The sequence below is a fragment of the Haemorhous mexicanus genome, chromosome 8 (assembly GCF_027477595.1).
Source record: "Haemorhous mexicanus isolate bHaeMex1 chromosome 8, bHaeMex1.pri, whole genome shotgun sequence".
Taxonomy (NCBI): Eukaryota; Metazoa; Chordata; class Aves; order Passeriformes; family Fringillidae; genus Haemorhous; species Haemorhous mexicanus.
Genome location: NC_082348.1, coordinates 12,448,547 through 12,468,416, shown reverse-complemented (window position 1 = coordinate 12,468,416; position 19,870 = coordinate 12,448,547). Strand labels below are relative to the sequence as shown.

The window sequence follows — 19,870 nt, the reverse complement described above, 5'->3', positions numbered from 1 at the left end:
CCACCTCAGTGCTGACCCCAGCCAGTGCCTGCAGCCCAAGGGGCACCAGCAAAACCAGAATGTCTGGGAGCAGGTGCCTGCAGAAAGTGTCACCACAGCTGCTGCTGCACTGAACAGTATTTTCAAGAAAACCGATACCAAGAAAATCAACTGCCGTGTCTTCAGTCTTATCATTATGATGGATTTTTTTTTTTCTTTTCTCTTTAAGTGTGTGAAAGACCTCCCAAAAAATACAACGGTCATTCAGATCTGGGAGATGGCCACCTGTTTCCTCTGAGATTGAGTCAGTATCACTGCTGCCCAAGGGTGGGTGGAGGGCACTCACTCACATGCATAGAACCTCCTGTCTGCCTTCTCCTTAAATGAGCTGTCTCTGCTGCTAAGTGTTGAAATGGACCAGTCAGCAATGGCTGCCTCTTCTCCCTTCTCCACAAACCTGTGCTGTTGCCCGGTTTCAGCCAGGGAATTTTTTTCATCTTTCTTTTAGGAGGTGGCTCTGAGGTGAGGGGAGCAGTGTGACCATGCTGCCAGGAAGCTGCTCTCTAGGCTGTGTCACAGCCACAGGCACCAGCCTTCCTGCCACAGCAGGGTTGAGGGTTTTAAAAAAAAAAAAAAAAGAGGCAAAACAAAAACCACCTGTTGTTCCTGGCCTGCTGCCTTCTTGTTTTTATTTCTCAAAATTGAAAGTGAGAGAGAAGAAAGCGGCTAAGTGCATTTTTGTCTGCTGGCAGAGCCAGGCTTTGACCTTTACCTCCAGTTTCATCCATCACCAGCAGCTCTGCCTGCAGATCTGGCCCTAGGATGTTACATACCATTTAATGTTTGCTATACCTTGGGTTAAGCAGTGAGGAATAGCACAACTCTGACTTATCAATGGGATTTGATCACTGGCAACTGTTGGGAAACTGTTGGGAGCTTGATAGGGTGCACTGAGCCAAAGTGATTTTTGTCATTGCTGTGTGGACCTAGCCCCTGTAGGAAAGGCGTGCAATGACATAGGAGTTGCATGTGCATTTGGTGACAATTAGCAATGCTTGCAGACAAACGAGGCACAGCAGTGGAGATGTCTGCACTTGTAAGTGCTGGGTGTGAGTTGCAGTAGAGCTGTTGGGAAGGGTTGGTGCTGCTGCTCCTTTCCAAAAGGATTTTGGATGTCAGAGCTGCCTTCATTCTCACTTCTTAGGCAGCAGGTAAAAGCTGCCTAGTGCTTATTGCCCTCTTGTTGTTGCTGCTGAGTGATTGGAGATGATCTCTTTCTCCAGCAGGTGCAGCACACTGGCAGCATGGCTACAAGTGCTGTTCCCAGCGAAAACCTGCCCACGTACAAGCTGGTGGTTGTTGGAGATGGTGGTGTGGGCAAGAGTGCTCTCACTATTCAGTTTTTCCAGAAGATTTTTGTGCCAGACTATGACCCAACTATTGAAGACTCCTACCTGAAGCACACGGAAATAGATGGGCAGTGGGCAATTCTTGATGGTAAGCAAGCTACTCTCATGATTGCCTTTCCCTTCTAGCTGAGCACAATTGCAAATAGTCCTCAGTGTCTCCCACAGCATGTTGTGTCTCTGTCCCTCCTGCTCTGCTGTGGGCTGGCAGGATCTGGAGCTGCAGTGCATGGTCTGCAGCTGGTCTCCAGCAAGCTTCTGCTTCCAGTTGCATTGGTTCCAGTTCTGCACAGAAGCATTTCTTGCAGGCCTGTGAAAACCTACAGATCCTCATTGACATTTGGAGTAGGCTTCTGCAGCTGGTGAATTACAGCCCTGCCAGGTGGCTATTGCTAATGATACTTCATTGAGGCTGAACTTATCCCCTGGGAAATAACTGTGAGTGGGTAACTGAGTGGTTATAACCAGAAAGAATATTTAATCAATACTCTTGTCCACTGACAGTGAAGAATTGTTACAAGCTCTTAAAATCAGTCATTCAGGATGATGTTTTCATGTTTAATTACCTGTTTCATTTAAATATGAGTAGGAAATTGGAGATCTGTTGAAACCAAGAGTTTTCAGTTCTTTGAAGAAAAACTGTTTTGTTTTTTTTTAATGAAACACACAGATGAAAACAAACAAACAAAACACCAAAAAAAACCACCAAAAACCCTTGATTAGCAGGTGAGGAGGAAGCCCCTGTATTACCTAAAGCTGCAGCTTGTTCAGTTGTGCTGCATGAGGCAGACTATCCACAGCTACAAAGGGAGTCTTGCTCTTAAATGTTGTAAGTTTTGTTTTCCTTTTTAGAATAACTAGGTAGGACATAAAATCAAGCAAGTATTTTGTACCTTAATTACCCAAGTTCATGTATGTGGCCACTAAAATAACTGAACTATATTTAGCCTCACTTGTGCCTAGTTCTACCTCCACCCTCTTGTCACGAAGGCGCTCAAGATCTTTGGTGTCTCTGCATAAGTGTCACTGCTGTGTGGGGACAGAAAGCTGGGGGGTTGTCATGAGTGGTGGAATATGGGTGCTGGTGGGGTTTGCTGTGAAGACTGCTAGCTTGGTCTGAAAACTTGAGATCTTAGTTGCAGTCTTACAGATTTATCAGATATAATTTAGTCAGTACAAATGGCCACAAAGTCCTTAAAAGAACAGCTTTTATTCAGTATTAAAAAACCAAAACCTGCAAACAACAAAAGAAGTTAATCTTTCCAACATTTGTTCATTTTAATATGTTAACAGTTCATATGAGGCAGTATTTGTGAAATTGGTGCTGAAATGTCTCTTCTTGTCATCTGCATTAGACATATCTGCTCCCAATTAATCATCTCATAATATATACATGTAACCTTTATTTTTAAAATGTCAGTCCTCTATAAAAGAAAAATCCAGTCCTGTGTAAATTAAGTTAATTATTTTGAGTCTAGAATCCAGCCCTCTAAAATGTGTGACCTTTATCTTCACTGGTATGCCCCATGTTCTGATATATATATATATATATATATATATATATATATATATATATATATATATATACACACTAGCTGCTGTACCTGTTGGTGTTGGCTGAAGCAGCCTCGGTTTTGCAAATTATTGAAAAGTAGAAAAGGCATCTTTTACTGAATATTTGGAATTTTTGTTTATACAAAACAAACCAACAAAACTTCAACAAAAAACCCAACTGAACTTGATCTGACTGGGAGTGATGAAATAAATTGTTTTCCAAGGAGCAGAAACTTAACCCTTTGTTTTAATGAAAAAACCTTTCTTTTGCTCAGATGGACTTAATGGCTGTACTTGAGCTGAACAGAATTCAGCTGCGACCTTGAATGGCATGTTGGGAATCCCTGACTTCCAGGGCTTGTGTGCCCACAGATGCTTCACAGCCAGAGAAGTGAAACCGCAGCTGCTTCTCTTTCCTACCACTTGAGATTTTGAACAATCACAATTTTGGAAGAAAGGCAATATTCTTGCCTGAAAAAGGATGTGACCCTTCTCCAACTGCCCAGAGGAAACAGGGCACCAGGACTGACTAACACTTGTGTCATTTGCCTCAGCTCTCTGTCACAGGCTTTGGATCTAGGCCATTCTCAGAGGTCACCATATCCTGGGACAGCTGCTCTTGCTGTGGCTGCATGAATCACTTACGGTATAAAATTAGGGACAGACATGATAGGTAGGGTCAAGATGCATCATGATAAATCCTAGACTTTCCAGTTGTTCTTTATGACCAAAGCCTTTACAAGCTGAGGTTTCATGCAGTGCTTGGTGGGCAGAAGCAGCTGCCCACCCCCAAAATAGGAACTAGTTTTGGAACTTGAACAACCAAATAAGGACATAGCATGAGGGGTTCTATAAATTTTGAAATTTTCAGAAATAGATATTATTTAAAAAAAAGAAATACATAAACATCCAACAACTTTTAAAAAAAGAGAAACAGCCCACCCTTTTCCAGGCCGTTGCCTGAGCAGTTCTGTACAAAGCATCTCAAGCATTTTGTAGCTGCACCAGAATTATGTTGTAAAAAAAACCTTCTGCTAGCCAGCTTGCATGAAGCATTTGGCTTCCCTCCATGAAGACCTTCACCCACATTTATTCAAGAGCACTAACTGCCTGCATGATGAAATGTTTGACTTGCATTTTTTTTTTCTTTAGCTGAAATCAGTCAGTGAAAGTAGACTGAAATGGAATAGGGCTCTATTTTAGATCTTGGACCAAAAGCTTCATTCAAAATCTTCCTTTACCTGTTTGTTCTTTGGTTTGGGTATGTCTCTGTTTTTCTCACCAAGAGTTGTCTGTGACGGTTCCCTGCCTCCCAGAAGACTGTGGAACCTGTGCTTGTTGTTTTCATGTTCCACACTACACAAAACCACTTTGTTGTTGACCTTATGCCAGCTTTAGAAGACCATCAATGCAGTGTTTGGAAGTGTTGTAGAGTGGAAGAGGGCACTTAACCTGAATCAAAGATGCGCAGGCAATTTGTGGCTAGCCCGTTTTTGGTTGCTGTCACTCTAATGAAGCTCTAGGACCAGCCTCCAATTTTCTCTGCATATGTCATCTTGGTTTATTCCCTGCTGGTAGTGCTGAAATCAGCACAGTGCTGTGCTTGGTGAAATGCGTGTAGGTGCTGTACAGACATGAGGGCAGAATTAAGTGATGGCCAGGGTTAATCTGCTTTGATTAGCTCTTGCTCCAGTTGCATTGCTGTGATTAATTTTGCACACTTCTTTCTGTGTGCAGGCTAACTTAGCAAGTAGTAGAGGATTTCTTTTATGCGTGGCTGCAAAATGACAGTCTGGAATTACTAATCTGGGCATGAAGCCAAAAGTGGAATACCTTAATATGGCAAAAAGTTCCCTATGGTTCAGAATGCCTTATGGCTCATACATCACACACACAGAGATAAAAAGGTGTCAAGCAAAAGGAGAGAAAGAGATGACCACAAACACATGGCTTGGTCTTGTTGGGAATTGGGCTGAACTCTTAGCTGTCAGTAGGGCTGTGCCAATTGGTACGAGCCAAGCAAGGAATTGTGTTGGCTGAAAGGAAGCTGTGGTCTCCCTTTTCTTCCCTTTCCTTTCCCTGGTATGATTTTGATGAAACTCTCACAGCCTAGAAGTTGTCTCTCTGCTCTTGAGGTTCAGTTTCCCTTCTAGTTCTCTTCCCAAGACCTCCTCCCAGTCCTGAGGTGCCTTTGTGCTGAGTTGGACCAGCACAGCCTGGTGTGCCACCCCTGTGCACTCACACCAGGCTCCATTCCTTCCTCCACACTCTATCTGCCCTTCCCACCTGTCTATCCCTTGCATCCCTTTTTGTGGAGGGTTTTTGCTGCTAGTCATTCCTGGGCACACTGTCTTCTTTTCTTCTGGGGAAGTTTGAGATCAACTCAGCCATGAGGCCAGAGGGGGATCAAAGGTCACTTCAGATTTGCAAACAGAAGGGTTGGTTTGTGGCTCGCTTTCTTCTTGTTTTTGTTAATTTAGAGTAGTATCAGTGAGAGCATTAAAATTCAAGTTAAATTTCTACTTTCATTATTTTATTTGTGTGTACAGTATTTCCCTCCCTTAATTGCTGGGATTTTGCAACAATGAAAGAGGGGGTTTTGTCTTGGGTTGGATTTTTTTCCTGCCAGGAAAATTTTGATGTTGCAACATGGAAAACACAAGGCTTTGAATACTTGCCCTTTGTTAGAGAAAGGGCTCCTTTAAGGGCTTGCATCTTTTTTCTGTTTATTGATGTAGAAGCCTGTCTTCTTTTTGCTTAAAGAAAGGGCAAGAATTCAAGTACTTGGGTTTTCCATGTTATAACATCTGTGTATTTAGCTAGGGCACAGAAGAAGGGCTCATAAAAGCCCCAGTGTTTTCCTATCATGTGTTTTTTGCTGAGGAAAGCTTTCATGCCAGGGGCAGTGTGGCTGTGTCTGAGAAGGACCAGAAGCATCAGAGTGACCGAGTGAAACATCTGCTTTGCTTTGCACATGGCAAGGGCACCTCATACCTCTTCAAGGTGACTTGGGGTGTGGAGACACAGAATAGGAGCTGTGACCCCAGTACCCCATCTGTGCAGTGCCCAGAATACCAATTTCTCAGCTGAAGGCAGTGGCTGATAGGAGTGCCCTCTCCCACGGTGCTGCTGATGGAAGACAGAGACTGTGGAGGTGGCTTTCCTCAGCCTGAGGCTCGTTAGTTTGACTTGGCAATTCAAGCTAAATTTTCCCATGAGCTGCAGGGCAGTGAAACCCAAAGGCTGAAGGATGGAAAATGGGTTGGCATGCCTGTCAGTTCATCTTTATCCCCTCTAGATGCCATGGACAGTGGGGAAACTCTCTTGAGGTGACCTATACACCCAGCTGCCTGGCAAGGTAAAGATGTAGGAGGACATTTTGCCTAGAGATGAAACAAGAAGAGCTCACCTGCACAACCAGATCTGAGCTCCTCGAAGGCTGGGAATGGTGTGTTTGAACTGAATCCAGCCTAGGCTCCGGAAAAAGCAATGCTATTGCTGACTTAGAGTTTACAGTGTGTCTCTGCCCTTGGTTTAGGTTCACCAAGTGCCTTTGTCTCTGGATGGGCACTTGGAGCACTGTCAGTTGCAGAGACATTGCCACATGGTACACCTTGAAGCACCAAGGGCTTCTATTTTGGACTACAAATTCCTGTGTATTCCTGGGCTCCTGTGCCTGCTCAGAAGTGTTCTCTAGGCAGCTGCACTCTTGCATAACCCATCAGGATTCACAGAAAAATGCTATGGAGAGCTCTAAAAGGGCAGGATTCAATTAGCAAGGAGTTCATCACAGCAGCTGGGGGTCACATCCACTGGAAAGTCAAAAAGGCCATCTCTTCACTCAGCAACCTCTTACCTGCAAAGCAGGAGACCTCCCTGCTGGGCTCTCACAGCCTAATTGCTCTTAGTTTAGTCTCCAGCTGGTCTCATGATAGCTCTAAATGGCTTTGCCCTCTTTGGATGTCTGTTCCTGCATCATACATCATCCTTGGCTTCTCTCTCCTTCAGCTTACCCAAATGCTTTCATAAGTGCTCCTCCTTGCTTCTTTGGTCAAATTTGTGAGAAATTCACGAAGTTTTCTGTTGGAAGTCCCTGACTGTGTGCAGCCTATGAGTCTGATTTCAGTTCTTGGAAGAATGAGGTAGGAGAAACCCACTGTGCTTTGGTCCTTATTTCCATGCTGGCATTTATGTGCAGCCAGTGGGGCAACTGGTGGCTTAAAGTGTACCAGCTCACAGTTCTCTGCTCATGGTTCTTTCTGTCTTTTGGCATCCTGTCTGTAGAAACAAGAATTTTAAAAGAAGGTGAATGCTGGCTAACATGCTAAATCTTCTCATCACTTTGGGAAGACAACCACCTTCTGAGCTACCCCTTCCCAAGGTTTCTCCTTGCTCCTTCCCATTTCTATAGGTTGGAGTTATCTTGAAGCTTTTATGCCACAAGATACCACAAGCAAAGCTACTTATATCTGGCCCTTTTTTGGAGCTGATGCTTTTCAGGATGGGGTCCTTTCCTGCCTACAAAGGATCCAGATCCCTCTCCTCTGCTGTTTACAATTCACAAAGCACAGAAGTGTTACACTGGGGGTTTGCCTTGATGAAGAGCACATTTAATGTTAAGACAAGGACTTTCTCTGGCCATCTACATGATGCTTAACTTTGGATAAATAACCTTAACCTTCACTGCTGTGTGTCTTTTACCTACACTTTCAGATTGCCATTTTAAATGCTGCCTGGACTTGCTCACCTTTTTATCAATGCTGCAAGTGAATTCCCTTTAAATAGCAGCTGCTGACACAGCAGCTCTGCCTGTGTTTAGTGTGGCGGCCAAGATCCAGGCAAGGTAGGAGAGCCCCAAGCAGTGGGGTATCCCCATAGCCCCACCAGGGCTTGCCCTCTCTCCCAGGGGATGCAGAGCTTTGGAGGGGCAGCAGATGGGGTGATGGGTGCAAAGGCAGAGCTGGATGCTTCTTATATGTTTCGTGAGAAGTTTGCAAATGTGCCAGAGCAAGGGGAAGTCCCTAAGCAAATTACCATGCAGGATACAGCACATCCATCTCCACCTTCCTGCCCACAGCTTGTGCTGGGGCACCTGCCCTGTCTCAGGGGAAGGGAGGGCAGGAGGGCTCAGCTCTCAGCGGGGAGCTCTCCCACTCCCCCACAAGTTGGGTTTGTGTGCTGGCTGTCAGCTCTCAGCCCTGCCCTGACACAGTGTCTAGCTGCTGTAGGGGTCAGATGAGGGCAACCCAGCCTCTCTGTACAGGTTGGGCAGGTAGGAGAGATTAATTTCCTCTTCTGTCCCAGCTCCAGAGCCCTGGCCTTATTCCATGATAGCAGTTCTGCCCAGGGCATAGAAATTTACCAGCACATGCAGTCTCTTTGGGTTTTCTATTTCCTTTTTTTTTTTCTTCTTTTTTTTTTTTTTTGTACAGTCCTTAAGAATAGCTGAAATGCCTTTGAGCTGAGACCCTTCTTTCCTAGATTTAGAGAGGAGGAGCAGGATAAAAGGCTATGAAGAGACTCAGGTGACTTTCCAAGAATCTTAGCAAATAAGCCTAAATCTCAGGGTCTTTGCAAGAACCTGTAAGCTCTTTTTACCTTAAGAGCTCATGAAAACAGACATTCAACACCAGTTAAGGCAGGAGAACAAATGAGGCTGAAGGCTGTAAAGGGCCTGCCAGCACCAAAGAAGGTCTCCAGGTCTTCCAGTGTAGCTGTCACTCCTCCAGACATACAGTGGAGGTGTGTGGCTGGATCGTGGGCTGCGCTGTGACATGCAGTGTGTCCACCTGTGCTGTTGCAGCAAAGTGATCTTTATCATGGTCCCATCTGGCAACTGGGGCAGCCTGAGCACTTCTCCTACAGGGAACACCTTGCTGGGTCTGTGGATTGGTTCAGACTAGGCAAACCTGTATCAAGCCCTTCTGCTCTGTCAGCAGTATGCTCCTGCCACTGTCTCCATCCATGGCTGCCCTGGGCTTTCCCCATCACTTGTGGGCAGCAGATGTTTACACCACAGCTGTACAGCAGAGGCAAAGCAGTTTTCCCACCCAGCCCAGTTGACTGGGATGTGAAAATGCTCCCAGTCATCATGAAGGTCCCACGTTTGCCTCTGGGGTGCAATGATGCATTAGGACTGGTACTTCTGAGCAGCTGATGCACTTGGAGTGCACCCTATGTTGGTACTGGCATAGCATAAACTGATGAACTCCTCTTGTACCCTCCTTCTGCCAGACAAAATCCTGGCTGTGCACAAAGCTGGGGCTCAGGAACTAGCACTGATGTGTGTATGTGATATTTACCCAGAAGGCTGGGGTAGCTTGTTCCACAAGTGATGGGACCCCCTGCAAGACAGATCCATGGAGAACCAATGAGTTATGATTCCATTAAGTTTAATCTAGTGGGGAAAAGCATCTGAGTGGCTATCACAGCTGAAGTGCTTTAGGGGATTTGAGCATGGATTTATTCACCAAAACATGATTGCTGTATTGGATGTGCAAGGTATTTAAAGCTTTTCCATCTGTTTTAGTTACCTCCTTAGTATCAGCACACCATTTGGGACTAAATATTTTAGAGGAGTTCCCCAAGGCTCACTCTGAAAGGACAAAATGGTCTAGAAACAATATCCAGGTGTTGAGAAAAGGAAAATGCTTGTAGCTGTTACTTTGGGTTGTCTCCCAGCTCTGCTTCACCAAGCATTTTGTAGGTTATCCCTGACATTTAAACTGGGTTTTAGTTAAACTTCCAGTCTTGAGTTTTCTTTTCTGGGAGAAGGGAAGGTTGGGAGGGTTGTGAAATACTTTGAGCCATATCTTGCCAGAGGAGCAACTGTCCAAATTCAGTGATCTATATTTGGTACTGGAAAAGGAGAATGAAATCCACAGTGTCATCTTCCCCTGCTCCCAGCTTAGGCATACAAGGATGAGTGAGGTCTGGGACAGAAAGCCCCTTGTCAATCCAACTTGATTTCATCACATCTTTCAGTCTTTGAGGAAGCCCAGCAGAGGCAGTAAGGCCACAGGACACATAGTGGTTTGCCAGCAGCTACAGGTCCCTCACAATAATTAAAAACCTTTGTCTCTTCTGTCCTAGTTCTGGATACTGCAGGCCAAGAGGAGTTCAGTGCAATGCGGGAGCAGTACATGAGGACTGGAGATGGTTTCCTCATCGTCTACTCGGTGACAGACAAGGCCAGCTTCGAGCACGTGGACCGGTTCCACCAGCTGATCCTCAGAGTCAAGGACAGGTGGGTGCCACGGGGCAGCACTGCCGGACCCACCAGGCTCCCACTGTTCTGGGGGCACGGCTGCACACCTGACCCCAGCTTCTGCCTTCTGGATGTCCTGAGACAAATCCTTATGTGGCATTTGTGGACCTCAGTGTGGTGAATAAGTGGTTTACTTCTGATAAGCATGAAGTGCTTTCAGTGTGTTACAATGGAGTGAAAATGTGTCTGGAAGGGAGAAACTTCTGCCAGAGCAGTGTGAGAAAGAGAGATCAGACACCTTTGAAGGTGACCAGCTCAGCTCTGAAGAGGGGGAAGATTGCTCTGTGCACAGTGCAGGCACTTCAGGATCACCAGCGGGGAGTCAGCAAGCACTTTGGTCCTAATTATTTTGTGTGTCTTGGTACCATCTTCCTGTCCCTGGCTTGTGCCAAACACACCTTCGAAGGCCCTGCGTTATTTGCAGGTGTGAGCAAGTGTCTCGAAGGGGGAAAAACTCGTGCTGGAAGGAACTGTATTTCTTACCAGGGATGTAATGTAGTTAATGCACCACGCTCTGCAGCAAACAATTACACAGAATAAAACATCTGTCTGTGCCTAGGGAGACAGCAAGAGAGGTCGCCTCTCTCCTCCTTGCGTGTGCAGGGGAGAAGGTAGCACTGGGAATTTAATCATGGTAAATGAATGTGTCCTGGCACAGTGAGGGGAAGCTGCTGGTTTATCTACAAGATAACTCCCTCTTCCCATCCTGGTTCAAGAGGCAATGGATCCATTCTCACTGGGTGGGGTGTGAATTAAGCCCTTATATGTCTGCAGCTTTGAAACACTTAGTTCTTCCGTTCATAATGACTTTAAATTATGGAAGTCATCAAGAAAAGTCACCAGAGGGTTTGGGCCTCGTTGCTGGCTTCCTTTCACAGCTCTGAATAACTTCCCCACAGGAAGGGTGGACTCCTATCATGTGAGGTTCATAGCTGACAGCTCTTCCAGTAAAGCATCCAAAGTGTAACCCACAAGAGTGAAAAGGAAAGGAAAAACCACCCTTTGATTTCATTGAAATGAAGAAGAATGTCAGTCCCTCAGTCAGCCTCTCAGATCACAGCAGTCTAAGCCCTGCTGGCTTAGCTTGGGGCAAAGTAAATCTGTTTCTAAAAGCTGAAGGAGATGGAACAGAATTTCCTGTAACCTGCCCCAATCTGATGCTGATTTTATCTAATTTAACTTGGTGAAAATAAGATGTGGTGATCACTGTTTGCTCTGGACTGAAACTTTTGCCCTCCATACACGCTGTGCAGTGCAGCAGCAGCGTGTGAGAGGCAGGAAGTGAAACGGGCTGGCGAGGTTGTTTGTGTTTCCCCGCTCAGCGCCACTCCGAGCGTGAGGAGCGTATTAATGCTCATCCAAAACTTGAGCTGGGGCAGAAAATCGCAGCAGTGGGAGCAACGTGAGTAAAAAAGCCTTCCTGCTAAACCCACAAGGAGCTGGGAGCAGAGCATCACCCCGGTTTTCAGTCTGGCAGGCAGTTTTGGCAACTTAAAATCCAAAAGAATTGCAGGCTGCTATGTTAGTAGGGCTGTTCAAAGCCTTCCTCCCATTTTCTTTCCACAACTTTCATTACAGTAAAATTTCCAACTGTAGCAACTTTGTCCAACTAGCAGTTGTACAGCTTACAATAGGGAACAAAGTCCCCACAGACTTTTATGCCTGATGTAAACAAGGCAAATGAGATACCATCTAAATGTAATCCCTGTCTAATCAATGTGCTGCAAGCCAAAAAGCAATCAAATAATCCAGACAAGCAAATATTTTGCTCCAGAAGGATCAGAGTCAAGCTATATCAATGCTCAGGTATTAACATTAAGTCACAGTCACATTATCAGAATGAATAACTCTACGACTCATTTAAAATGCAGAGCGCAGTACAGTATTTTTCCAGCCAGAGCAATGGGGCAACTCGCCAGAGGGAAGATGGAGCTCTTATCATCTCAATGAAAAATGACCCAGAAACACTGTTTAAAAATCCAGAGTTACCAGGGAAGTGTTTTATACAGAAATGAGTATGGCCAGCTGCTCCTTACCCCAGTAAAATCAGCTCTGTTACAGCAGAGAACACTGGGATTATTTGGGAGGGCCTAAAGTTAAATATAAGACAACAATACTGCAGTAACTGTCAGTGATCAGGAGGGACCTCCTCCCTCCCAGCAGTGGCTAAGAGGCCCTTCTGCAGCTGATTGCTCTATTTCATGAAGCCAGAGGAGAGAGTGGCACTGCCAACACCTCCTGTGGCTCCCAACCTTGGTTCTGCTTATTACTGGAACAGTGGAGCTTTCTGCAGGGGTAGAGGGAGAGAGCCTTGCACAGGACATGCTGTGGATAAATGGATCTCTTCTCAGGTGGTGGCTGAAGGCAGGCACTTACATGCCTGGTAGTTAAGGAAATACTGAGTATTATTACAGAGAGATGGGTTTGGTATTTTTTTCTGGGATTAGAAACAGGAGATGGTAGGTAATAGCACTGGAAGCTTAACAAATCTCTTTGGTTCCTTCCAGCCTCCTTCCAGCTACCACTGCCAAGCCCAGTTTGTCTTGGGGTAACAGCTGATGGGCATCTCTTTGCTCCCACTCATTTTCTCCATCATTTGATGCCCCTCTAAGCACCAGCTCCCAGAGTCCATCTTTCTTTCCCCCACAGTTGCTCTCAGTAGATGACCATGAATGAAATTACTCCAATTCTTCCATCATCCCTCAGTACCTTGCCAAGATATGCAGTTACTGAGATGCCTTAACTGCTACAAAAGAGTCCCAGTCTCCTGTCCAAGATCTGTCTTTATGTCTCAGTTGATTTTCTGACTAATTCTCTAGATCTTTCTTCACCTAGTTGGATCTTCAGGCTTAGTTATCATCAGGCATTGCAGAAATTGTGACAATAATTCCTGAAGTCCCTGTGAATAACAAAGAGTGTGTGCAAGCATGCAACTTGTCAAGTAAATTTTTTCAATATGAACATATGTATCGCACAGCCTGGGGCTTTTCTTTTTATTTCTTTACACATATGGGGTATGTCTGTAGCTGAAAATGTTTGATGATATCAGCATCAAAAAGTGAAATTTATGCTCATAATTTTTGTTCTAGTGTGGTAATAATTGAATGGTGATTTTGATTTTTTCCAGGGAGTCTTTTCCAATGATTTTGGTGGCAAACAAAGTTGATCTAATGCACTTACGGAAAATTACAAGAGAACAGGGGAGAGAAATGGCAACAAAACATAACGTAAGTTTGCAGGATTATTTAATGGCTTATTGAAAGTCCTATTACAGGCATTCAGAATTGAAAGCTGTGCTCATTAAGAGCTGCATTAAAGCTTACAATGAAACATTTGTAAATACATTTTTGACTACTACAAAGCAGCAGCTCTGCAGTTTCCTTCCAGTAGGGCCAATTCATCTCTGAAACCAGAACCTCTGCTGTGCACCAGGCTGTAGGAGAGCTGTGGCCATCACTAAGACTTATGTACAAGTGCTGAGAAGTGTTCAAGATGAGGGAAGAAAGTGCACCTCCCTGGAGTGAAAAGGCAGAGCCAGGCATTAGGAGGTATATCCAGGTGCCTGAGCTTGTTAAAGATAATGAAGTTAATAGGGTTGTTAAGCCTATATAAATCTTGCCCACCATCTCAGCTCTGCATTATTCATGCTGTTAGTTTAGCCTGAGAAATTGGTCTTAGATGGGTGTAGATCACATGCTGCTCCACTAATCACCTCTAAATGCCAGCAGCCCTGAATATCCAGAGGGAGACAACAACTCCCTTAGGAGGTGGAACTGAAGGAAAGGTTAAAGGCAAACAAGCCTGAGACCTCTTGGCAGCTTGCTGTGCCTAAAGGACAAGCTGTGTGGTGGTTTCTGAGCAAACCTGGATGGGAGTTTGGCAGGGCAGGTTCACTCCCCACCTCCCCACGGAATCTGGTTTCTGTCAGAGCCAGGACACCTAAACTGCAGTGCAGCATGTTGTGTCCATCTGTATACACATGCCTTGGAAAAGGCCATGCATGAAAATACCTTATCAGAGGCAGTTTTATAAATCTGCCAGTGTGCTGGACAAGCACTCTAGGAGGCCCCATCTGGCTGTCAGACTTTGAAGGGGAAGATCATTTTACACTGAAGGGGAATTGTAGTCATGAAATATTCATGCAGTAGTCCCAATAAAATGTGGCAAGCAAGAATTTTTGGCAAGTGCTGGTCTTTCAACAACCTTCGGCTATTTTCATGCCTGTGAGCACAGCGGAGGGGGAGAGAACATCTGATGACATGAAGTCTGGGATTATTCTCCCCCAAACCCAGAGCTCCATAGCAGCTGTTTAGCCTGGTGCTGATTCCAGACCTTTTGTAAGCAGTCACTGACCTTGCTGCAAGTGTGAGGGTGTTGATAGCAGTGTCATGGCAACATTTTGTTTACCTGTATTTCCGTGGTATTAGCAGCCCATTTCTCCAGCCTTTAGGCTTTTCATTTTGAAACTGATATTATCACTGATCTCTTTCATGATCCACTTCTCTCCTCCAGATTCCTTATATAGAAACCAGTGCCAAGGACCCACCTCTGAACGTGGACAAGGCCTTCCATGATCTTGTGAGGGTAATAAGGTAAGCTGCAAACTCCTCCCTTCCTTACTGCCCATGGATGGGATGTGCAGGGGTCATGGCCCAGAGTCAGGAGCCAATTTCTGGGGAGCCAGGTTTTCTTGGGGGTGGGATATTTCCAATGTTTATTAAGTTTCTTGTCCTGTATCTTCTTAGGTCTGTTACTAGCACTTAGCTACCCATGCAGGACATTAGTACCATGCCCAGTAAGAAGTAGCTATGGCCATAATGAAAAATTTTTATTCAAGGAACAGTGCAAAACCTACTATAATGATCAGCTCTAAAAGGCTGGCATTGAAAGCTCTGGACTAGTAATTTGGGTTTTCATAGTTTTGTCCTCTCAGGGTCTTGCCTTGCCAGAAGTTAAAAAGGACTGGCAAAAAATTCTACAAAATTCTAATGCTGTAGGTGACTTCTAACATTTTCTGCTCACTAAATGGAAAAAATTAAGCCATTTTGTATGAGAAACTGCATGACCTAATGGCTAAGTCCCAGGTTTCCTCAGACTGCAGAGTTTTGTTCCCAGTTCTGGCATGAGCTGCCTTTGCTCGTCTTGGCAAACGCGCTCTCCGGGTGAACCCCTGCTCCGGCTGCCAGCAGGGAGAGACTGCCTTCCCAGGGCCCGGCTCCCCTGCAGGAAAAGAGCTGCACACACATCCCAGCATCTCAGCTGATAACCTCAGTTCTCTCTGAGAAGATTTGTTTTTCTGGCACTAGTTGTCTGCCAGATTTTCTGAGCCCTCATTTTTCATGTTTTGGGAGGGCGCTGAGCTGAAATCATGCTCCTCCCTGCCGTGCAGTCAAAGTGCCTCGCCCGGCAATTAAACCACAAGGCATTTATTCACAGCATATCTGTACTTGTGAATATCCTAGCAGAGCCTCTAGCCAGCCTCCATCAAAACCAGATGGTACTGCCCACTCTTCCCACATGTCTCAAAAGCAGAGGGCAGAAAGTCTTTGGAGAACTGAGTTGGAAGTGTCCCAAGCTCTTTCCCAACTGTTCTCTAACTCAGTATTAGCTGGCTGGATATTACTTTTGTGTTGCAGCAAGCTCTTACCACCATCTACTCTGCTCTGCAGGAAAGGAAAATGGTCAAAATAAGATGGAAAGGCTTTGTTTGCTTTCTCCACGTAACACAGCTCCAGGCAGGCTGAATGCAGTATTGTAATGAGGCATTACTAATTTCAAGCCCTGAAAATGCACTCCATAACCTCAAAAATAAATGGTACACCTCAGTTTCCTGAGTAGCTACTGTGAAAGTCTTTGCCAGCCTGTGATGTCAAGGGCACCAGAAATGCTCACAAGAGCTGGAACTCGGGTTAAGTCAGCGAGCAGGAAGATGCTGTGTGATCTGACTAGTCATTGGCCACAAAGCAGCTTTGCTTGGTTTTTTGGACATTACAGCCTGTCCACAGTCAAGGGTAGCATCACCCATCAAGTATTGTTTTTCTGGTTTTCAAGTAAGCTTTTTCAAATAAAATGCAAATTTCAGCTCCCTGATAACTGTCATTGACAAAGTGCTTTGCAAATGAAGGGCTTCCTCAGAGCCCTTGTGAGCTCTCAGGGTGAGGATGCTTGTTCAGGGTTGCACTGTTCGTGCTCCTTTCACTTGGCTGATTCCCAGTTTATTTAGCTTCATGCAAGAAACTGCTGTCTGGAAGTAATCCAGAAAGGAGTGGGGTGATTGAGTCCACTCAATTGATGTTTTAAATTTCCTGATGCCCCTTTTATGCTGCAGCAGTGTACACACAGGAACTGTCACAGCAGAAGCCTTGAGCAGGCCCAGGGTGTGGTTTCTGGATCTCTAAAACAGATCCAGAAGAGTGTGAACAGCTTGTGGTCACTTAGTGTTTATCCAGATTTAAAGTATTTTCTGAATTGCATCTTTGTAGTTTTGAGCTTTAAAGTCTTATGTTTTTCACACCTCCAGCCCTCACGTTCACTGAGAAAAAGTCTTACTAGTCAAGGCTGAGTTTTTCAGGTGGTTGCAAGAATTTGGAAGCTGAGGCTGTAAGAGAAACACCAGCTAAAGCCATAGTGATTTATGCCCCAGTGATGTCTCATCCTGATCTGGATTACTTGGTTTAATGCCTGGCATATTACATTACGAAAAGGCTGCTTTTGAACTGTTCAGACTTTCAGGTTTGAATCTATGGAAGCTGCTGGTGTCTGTATGTTTTATCTTGCACTAAAATCTACATCTACAGGCAGCCTGTCAGGTATTTGAGCTACAGAGCCTTGGCTGGATTTGCACTGCTGGGCTGGCAGAGTAGCTGCTGCAACTGGGTGTAGCTGCAAACAGGCATTTGGGCAGTGCCTCACCTTACTGGACAGGGAGAAGCCCTGAACAGAATGCTTCAGAGACTGCTCACAGCTCCAGGGCACACTGCAGGAGTGCTCTCAGCTGTGTGTTCTTGGTGGCTGTGACTTCAGACAGCCAGGGACATCTTTCTGGGGTCAGCTCATTCTCTGTGCACCTGTGCTCTGCACAACATCAGAGGATGCCAGAGCCCCTTCAGCAGCAAACTCAGTTTATTTTTTAGTTCCCTTCCATCACCAGGTCTGCATCAGTGCAGCTGGCTAAGGGCAATGCCAGCTGAAAGGCAGAAGAGTGTATTTCTCTGTGCTTTTTGTATGTCTCTCATCCTCTTCCCTACTGAGTGTCAGCAGTGTAATGGATGACGTTGCATCGCTTAGAGCATCCCTGTTTCCCAGAGCAGCCCCCATGGCAGGGGAGGAGGCAGCAGTTCACCATGGGCAGCTGGAGGCATAGTGCCCTGGCAGGACATCATCCCTGCCATTATCCTTAACGGCTTCTTTCCTCCTTCCTGAAGAATGCAGGCCAGGCCCAGCTGTGTGGCGTGAAAAGCCATGCAGTGCTGGAAGGGTATATGGAGATATGTATGCAAATATTCACATGCACACCGAGATGCTGCTCCAGGCTGCCCAGGGCTCTGGATCCAACCCAGCCTTATGTCTCACCTGCCTGGTTTCTTCTCTGTCTCCCAAAACAGGCAACAGATCCCAGAGAAAAGCCAGAAGAAGAAGAAAAAGACCAAATGGCGAGGGGACAGAGCCACGGGCTCCCACAAACTCCAGTGTGTGATTTTGTGACAGGACACCCTGGGAGTGCCGTGGATGCCTCCCTCCTCCCCTCCTGACCCCCCGGCAGCCCGGGCAAGGAGCCACAGCCCGATGCTGATGCCCACAGGGCCCCGTGGCCCCCGGGCTCCCTGCGGCGGCTCAAAGGGTCCGGACCCCTGGAGAGGGGCTGCACATCAGGGCCAGCGTGGGAGCTGTGTGAATGGGAGGCAGAAGGGATCAGCAGGACCTCAACTCTCAGACATTCCCAGCACCTTCCAGGGGCCTCCATGATGTTTATAAAAACAAAAAAAAACAAGGCGGAAGTTAAAAAAAAAAGTGTTGGTTTTATCTGCAAACATTTCTCTTTGTGACCCATTTTTTAACAGCCTTGAATAGCCCCCCTGTTTGGTACAGTTGTCTGTGTATGTGGGGGAAGGGAAAGGGTTTTTCTTTCTCTTAATTTTTTTTTGGCCTCTTCTTCCTTTTTGTTGTTTGCTCAGCAAGTGTTGGGTTGCAAAGAAACAACGGCCAGGCTTAGATTTTTTGCACTGGACTCTCTCTTGGGCAGCAGTGCCAAAACACAGCTTCATATGAAAGTGCATAGATTTGGAGGAAGAAAATTAATTCCAGCTGCTCTGGGTGCTCCAGACATTGTGTCAGACTCTGGAGGGTTGCCAGCTCACAGACCATAAACTCCAGTTTAGGAAAGGAGGTTTGGGCTTGGATTATATATTTTTTTTCTTACCCTTTGTCAAGAGGTTTTGTTTCTGTTTTGTAACTTCGGACATGTCAAACTTAAGACATTTTGTTAACCTGGAAGTATTTAAATTAAAGTAATTTACAAATGGAAGGGTATGTCATTTTTGGGGGAGGGGGCTGGAGGGAGAAAGGAAGTAAAATCTGACCTGAATTTGTTATTTGGGTGTTAAATTTCTCCCTCATAAATGAATGTAAAGTGGTGTGATCTAAATCACTCTATTATTCCTTAACCTTTCCCTGCAAAGCCTCTTGTGGGTAGATTAATTGTTTTGCTTTTCCCAGGCTCATCTCACACACACAGGAAACAAAATCTGTTTATGGAGTTTGGCTCAATGTTTCTTCTTCTCCCTCCTTCGCCAAGTTGGTGACTTGAAAGGAAGAGGTGTTTTTAACATGATTCAAGTGGGGTGGGTCTCTTCGTAAGCAGACTGTATCTAAAATGTCTCCCTGAAAACAGCAAGGACTAAATATGCCTTATGAAAAGACAAGGCAAAAAACCTGCAAGCATTCAAACTGCCATTCAAGCACCAGAAATATGGCTGTGCACATCCTGGAGGAGCCACGTATTCTTTCACACCTTTCCTGGCAGTAAGAACTGCAGTAGCAAATTTGTCTTTAATGATATGTCATGTGTTGGATTGAATCCATTGGTTCCATTCACATGATCACCAAATCTGTTTAAAAGTAGCAACTTGCTTTTCATCAGCTTGAATCCTGTTCAAATATGCTTTGTGGGCATGACTTAAAATATAGGCAGAGTATGAATGCCTGAGATTGATGTGTCTGAGCACAGAAAATCCTGGTATTGGATATTGAAGATCCATCCAAGATGATGGGTCATCACAAACTTAGTCATCCATACTTGTCTATTTGCCACCAGATTTCATTTCTTGACCCTTTGCCAAGCCACTTTTTAGAAGTGAGTTGGCTGCTGATTATTTTTCAGGTGAATGAGGGCAATGGAAACATGTTCCTAATTTGTCCATCTTCATCACAGCCAGAAGATGGCAAAAGCCTGTGGTTGGCTCAGCAAGCTGCTTGGAGTAATGCTGGCTCTGCTGCCTCTGTCCCCTTTGGTGTGGTGACAGATGCTGGGGATGGATTAAGCAGAGGGATATTGGAAAGAAGTGTCTCTCACAGGCTCTTAGGTTGGATGTGGGCCATACACTTCAGTGAAGTAGCAACGTGCTGTGTCAGCTGAGATGTGGCTCCCAACCACAGCAGCATTTCT

General features: G+C 45.4%; 1 protein-coding gene across 3 annotated transcripts in view; it reads left to right on the top strand.

Annotated features, from left to right (window-relative positions):
- The window catches only part of MRAS (muscle RAS oncogene homolog), a 38,718-nt gene extending 19,988 nt beyond the window's left edge, over positions 1-18,730 (top strand). For 2 of the 3 annotated variants that reach the window (XM_059852773.1, XM_059852772.1), the window contains 5 exons: positions 1,263-1,476; positions 10,032-10,185; positions 13,334-13,433; positions 14,719-14,798; positions 17,811-18,730. In XM_059852773.1, the coding sequence (XP_059708756.1) occupies positions 1,284-1,476; positions 10,032-10,185; positions 13,334-13,433; positions 14,719-14,798; positions 17,811-17,910 (627 nt within the window). In that variant the 5' untranslated portion in view covers positions 1,263-1,283 and the 3' untranslated portion in view covers positions 17,911-18,730. The remainder of the gene's footprint in view (positions 1-1,262; positions 1,477-10,031; positions 10,186-13,333; positions 13,434-14,718; positions 14,799-17,810) is intronic. The other variant, XM_059852774.1, reaches the window with a different exon arrangement.
- Positions 18,731-19,870: the final 1,140 nt, after the last annotated feature.